We start from the raw sequence: 5,536 nt of genomic DNA, 5'->3' as shown, positions 1-5,536 counted from the left end.
ATATATATATATATATATATATATATATATATATATATATATTGGCAGCAGCAAATAAATGTGTTGCAACAAATGTAAGCAGCTGAACTATGCTTGTGAAAAGGGAAACACCATCAGAGCATCCTGCTGCTGCTGCTGTTGCTGCTGCTGCTGCTGCTGCTGTCAGCCCTACTACTACTACTACTACAACAACAACTACTACAGCTACTGCAGCAGCAGCAGCAGCAGCAGCAGGAGCAGCAGCAGCAGCAGCATCTTGCCTTTTGAGGTTGACGCGTTCATGGGGGAAGCATCCCTCCATGAGTAGATAGCAGATGCAGCCGACTGCATGCAGGTCAGCAAAGGGAGAGAGCCGTCTATCTCTCACCACCTCAGCAGGAAGGTACTGGGGGGTGCAGCAGAGGCCCTCAAGGGCCCCCCCTTCCCCATTCAATAGGGAAGTCAGAGAGGTTGTGCATGCTGCTGCTGCTGCTGCTGCTGCTGCGTCAGAACGACCCACAGAAGTTACACCGTTCATACCTCTCTCCGCACTCTGCTGCTGCTGCTGCTGCTGCTGAGCTGCTGCTGCTGCTGCAGCAGCAGCAATTGAATACGCCTGAGCAGCACGCGCTGCTGCGCACGGCAGCGGCGTCAGCCCGTCTAGGTCCACCAGAGTTAGTGTGGCGGGGTGAGGAGCAGCAGAACGAAACATTATATTCTCTAGCTTCACGTCCCCATGAATAAACTAAAAAAAAACATACAAACAAACAAAACAACCACACAATCCATGCTTTCCTGCTGCTGCTGCTGCTGCTGCTGCTGCTGCTGCAGCAATGCTAGCTACAGCAGCACAGAAAAGAAATTAAACAACAGATGCAACAATTCAACAGCAGCAGCAAAGGAAGCAGCAGCAGCATAGGAAGCAGCAGGAACAGCGTCAGCAGGAGCAGCAGCAGCAGACGAAGCAGCAGGAGCAGCAGCATCAGCAGCAGCAGCATCAGCAGCAGCAGCAGCAGCAGCAGCAGCAGCAGCATCAGCAGCAGGAGGAGGTATGCTGACCCCTTCTTGATGAATGCAGCAGAGTCCCTTAAGTATGGGTACAATGATCTGACAAGCCTCCCACTCCTTGGGTAGAATTTGGCTGTACTTTGTACACAAATATTCAAAAAGTGTGGGCCCTGAGAGCCGCTCCATCACCAGAAACTCCCTAGACACCCGGCTGCATGCATACACCCCAAACACCTGCAGCAGGTGGAGAGAATCAAAACTAGGAAACTGCAGAAAACGACAACAACTGCACGGGAAACAACCACCGTGATCATCACACTCTGCTGAACCTCCTCTTCCTTCTGCTGCTCTTGCTGCTGTTCCTCCTCCTGCTGCTGCTGCTGCTGCTGCGGGTGCTGGTGTTCCCGCTGCTGCTGCTGCTGCTGCAGGTGCTGCTGAGTTTGCTGCTGCAGGTGTTTGGCAGTGTTGATGAGCTGTGGCGGAGAGCATAGCGAATACATCTGCCGGCAGTTGGTGTCTGTGTTGGGGTGTATGTACACCTGAGAGGATTAGACTGTGGGGCTGAGGTGTATCTGCATCTATGCTGCTGCTGGCGAGGAGCTGCTGCAGCCGTATAAGCTGCAGGAATTTGAATCTATTGATAAAGAACTGCTGCTGCTTCTTGGATGAGTGACGCAGAGCCTTCACAGCAACTTGTCTCGTTCTATCAAAAAAACAATACTGACAGCCCTGGCGCGTGGAGCCGCTGCTGGTTTGTCTGCTGTCTGTGCCTATGCTGCTGCTGTCTGTACACCCGAGAGAGAGAGATAAGAGACGAGAGCTGTTCTCTGAGGTGTATCTGCAGGTGCTCCTATCAACAGAACCCGCATACACTGCGCCGTAGCTACCCTCTCCCAGCAACGTACTGAAATCCACACAAGTTGTTGCCCCGCATAACAAAGGAATATGCAGCAGCCGCTGCTGTGTTGCTGCTGCTTCGGCTATGCAGGTCACCCCACGCGGCCGCAGCTGGCGGCGGGGATCGTCTCCCCCCAGAGCTGACTCTGTCTGCCCCATAGTTTTGCTCTGCACTCAGGCCCCGGTCAACGCTCAGGCTCTGAACACCCATTGGATGCAGCAACTGCAGCAGCTGCAGCAGCTGCAGCAGATGCAGCAGAGAAAGGTGGTGAAACTGCCGATAGAAGAACGGCAAATACAGCGAGAAATGAAACAGACACAGAACCAAGTGGCGGCAGGCAGATGCAGCAGCAGAAGAAATGCTGCTGCTCTCGGAGCGCGGGAGTAGAGATGGGAACACAAGGCGACAGAGAGAGGAGAGTGATGATAAGGAAAGAAGAAGAGAAGGAAACGACGGATCAGCTGGTTTGTTGCAGGCAGAACAAAAGCGGGCCTCCCCTCTAGACTGTTCAGCTACAGAGGCGGCGACAAACGCAACGATGAGGGGGCCAAAGCTGCAGCAGAAGTTCAGAGCTAGCGACAAGAGAAACGGAAAAAGTACTTTGGTATGGAACGGGTAACTGGGAGGAGATGTAAGGCGCAAAGGGGTCAACTGTGCTGTGCTGAAACGGCCGACTGCAGCTCGCCGGGACAGTTGAACTCGGCAGGTGTACGTACACCTGGGGCCAGCTCAGCAGAAGTTCCACTTTTAATGCTTTCCTACAGGAATATAATCCCAAAATACCTGTATACAGGGCCTTGACAAACAGAAACGAGAGAATACTGAAGACGCGGACAGCTGCGCCGCCCCCAACCGCCTGCTGCTGAGAACAACGACGGTAGTACAGAGAGCTGCGGGGCTAAGAAGTTCACGAGTTTCAAGGAGGCTCAAAGCACCTTTTGTTTGGGAAAATAAATTTCACCTTTTCGACAAAAAAGTTTCCACTGTTTCGCATGTTTTGTATTCAGGATCGCGGGCTGCAAGTCGCTGGGGTGTACGTACACCCGACCAACTGGACTGCGGCGACCGAACCATTCAATAAACCTGCGGAAACCAGATATAAAACTTAAGCTTTCTTCTCAGAAAAACTAAAAAAAAGAATAATTAAATTAATTTCTCTCATAGAAGTTCACGAGAAGGGCCAAATGATATTTCAAATCGCATTCTTTACTGCCGGCGTCCACCGAGTGATCGTTGCTCTCTGAACCCTTTTTCGGTTCTCCGCTGCATGCGTTTCTCCCTCTACTTATTTTCTTTTCTTTTGCGTCTGTGTAATATTTTCTTCTTTGGAAACTTCGTTTTTTTTAGTCTGCTTGTAGACGCTTTCCCCCGTTCCTTACGATGCCATGCCTGGCGGCTGCTGCAGGGCGTTGCCTTCTGCACCAGTTAAGCACGTGAAACCCTGAAATAATTCGTCTTTGAGTTCAACTTATACTATACAAATTAAAAAACTTCTTTCAGTTGCATTGAGAGAGCTCGTATGCACAGAGGTGGACCCCCATAGCTGTCGTGTGTAGTATCCTGCTGCGGTGAGTTCGTTGCTTGCCTCACTTCTTTTTCTTCTTTTTGCGTGTGTCTTCTCCCGCATATTTCCTCCATTTTCATCTCTCTTCAGTTCATTCGTTCTTATTTGAATTCTCAGCTCATCTACGAGTTTGTATTTGCCTCTTTACTCGTCTCTCCACGCTCGTGTGTTTTTTTTCCACAGTTCCTCTGGTTTCTTCTCTGTTTCCTTTCTTATTTTCATATCTTTCTCTCGTTGGCTCGCAGCAGTGCAGAGGCCCTTCTCTCCCCTCTTGTATTCATCTGCTTCAGCTGTAGAGACGTTGCAGTGCATGCAAAGCCCCAGAGCTCCTCATGCTGTAGCTGTAAACCCTAATCCGAGACCCTTCGTTGCTACTGCCTGACTCTAAACCCTAATTCTAAACCCTCGACTATAAACCCTTTATCCTAAACCCTAAACCCCCTTCATCGGTTGCAGTGTATGGACCCTTTCTATCTCTGCCTACAGAAGAGCTGGGGAGGAGATGAACATGAAAAAATAAATAAATATTGAATAAATAAATATGAAATAAAGTAACAGAGTTTAATCCCTTTTAGTTATTTCCTTCAGCCCCGCCTCAATTAGGGGATAGTTTCTTAGCCATCTACTAGCGTGATTCACTCCTGCTGTGTGCATGCAGCAACAGCAACAGCAGTATTAACGCCGTTGTTTCACAGCAGCAGTTGCTGCTGCTGCACTTGCTGCAGCAGTAGCTGCTGCTGCACCTGCAGCAGCAGCAACAACCAGAGCTAAGCAGGACGACCCCTCCTGCTGCTTCTCTATTTGCACGCGGCGTGCGGATGATAGAAAAACGGAGACAAACAGCAGTAAGCGGTACAGAGAAAGCAAGCAAAATGAAAACAGAAGAAAACAGAAGCAAAATGGAGAAGTAAACAAACACACTACTCCCTGCCCCTGCCTGGGGCGGGCACAGATAGAAGGAAATGCTGGCCATCCCCGCGACGGTTATCTGAAAAACAAAAAAAAAAAAAAAAAAAAAANAAAAAAAAAAAAAAAAAAAAAAAAAAAAAGGAACGAATGGTATTTATTCCACTAGTCTCTCTGCTGTCTCTTAAACCTTAAAGATGAAACCGACTCGCCAAGCTGCCTGTACACCTCAGCTGCCTGTACACCTCAGCTGCCTGTACACCTCAGCTGCCTGTACACCTCAACTCACCAATAGGCAGGAACCAAAGGAGAGGATTATATCCGAAGACTTCATTGAAATTTCTCCAGAACCCCAAATTCCACATATCCTGAAATACAAAGAAAAAGCAGCGCAACAGAAACCCTCAATTCCTCCACTGTACGTACACCTGAATATATAACTAAAGGCTACGTTAGTAGTTGTATTCCCCTTCCCTCTTAAAACATGAACTTGTGGTTCCTCCTGTCTGTGCGTTTGTTAGTGGGTGTATGTATTGTTTTGTCTGTGTGTTGTTCGTCTGCCTTTTGGTGCTGCATGCATCTGTGCATCTACGCATGCACTTGCAGTGTACGTACAGCTGGGGGCTGGTCGTGGGTGCGTTTGAATCTCTTTTCGCAGAACTCGATGGTTGTCATTCCTTTGGCGAGGAGATAAAGGTGAAACAAACCAAAAAGAAAAATAACAGCAAAAAGAAGAATATCTAACGAAGAGCCCAGCATCAACGAAAACAACTCAAAGAAATCCGCCTATACACACAAACACCAAAACACACCACACACCAACCGCTTCTATCCTCATATAGATACATGCATGCATGCATGCATGCATGCATGCAGACAACAGATAAAACAAGTAAACTGGTAGACGACAGTGCAGCACACACCAACAGGCAAAACAAAAAAAAAACAAAGCCAAGTGCATACACACTTCACCAGTGGGGCTGGCTGAAGCATCAACCCCCGCCACCCCCCGCTGAGTCTTCTCTCCCTTTGTATGAAGGAGAAACACAACTACCGATGTGCATGCACGATATATGTATGCAAGCATGCATGCATGTATATGCTAAAAAATTGATGTGCATATATATATATATATATATATATATATATATATATATATATATATATATATATATATATAT

At 48.1% G+C, this 5,536-nt stretch overlaps 2 protein-coding genes across 2 annotated transcripts in view; both read right to left on the bottom strand.

The window, feature by feature from the left end:
- Positions 1-204: 204 nt before the first annotated feature.
- Positions 205-1,487, bottom strand: EMH_0060910 (uncharacterized protein; the record flags this gene model as incomplete). The annotated part of the gene is made up of 3 exons (XM_013501272.1): positions 205-207; positions 368-724; positions 1,293-1,487. 3 exons carry the CDS (start codon positions 1,485-1,487, stop codon positions 205-207), a joined length of 555 nt encoding a protein of 184 aa, XP_013356726.1.
- Positions 1,488-4,369: 2,882 nt separating this feature from the next.
- EMH_0060800 (zinc finger DHHC domain-containing protein, putative) overlaps positions 4,370-5,536 on the bottom strand; it is a gene marked incomplete at both ends in the record, with an annotated part of 2,272 nt that continues 1,105 nt past the window's right edge. Inside the window, 3 exons of the mRNA XM_013501271.1 lie at positions 4,370-4,437; positions 4,645-4,723; positions 4,971-5,141. Coding sequence (XP_013356725.1) covers positions 4,370-4,437; positions 4,645-4,723; positions 4,971-5,141 — 318 coding nt within the window. The remainder of the gene's footprint in view (positions 4,438-4,644; positions 4,724-4,970; positions 5,142-5,536) is intronic.

This window comes from Eimeria mitis, genomic scaffold (genome assembly GCF_000499745.2).
Source record: "Eimeria mitis Houghton genomic scaffold, Emh_scaff66, whole genome shotgun sequence".
Classification (NCBI taxonomy): Eukaryota; Apicomplexa; class Conoidasida; order Eucoccidiorida; family Eimeriidae; genus Eimeria; species Eimeria mitis.
The sequence above is the reverse complement of the archived record's forward strand: the minus strand, read 5'-3'. Positions and strand labels throughout refer to the sequence as shown.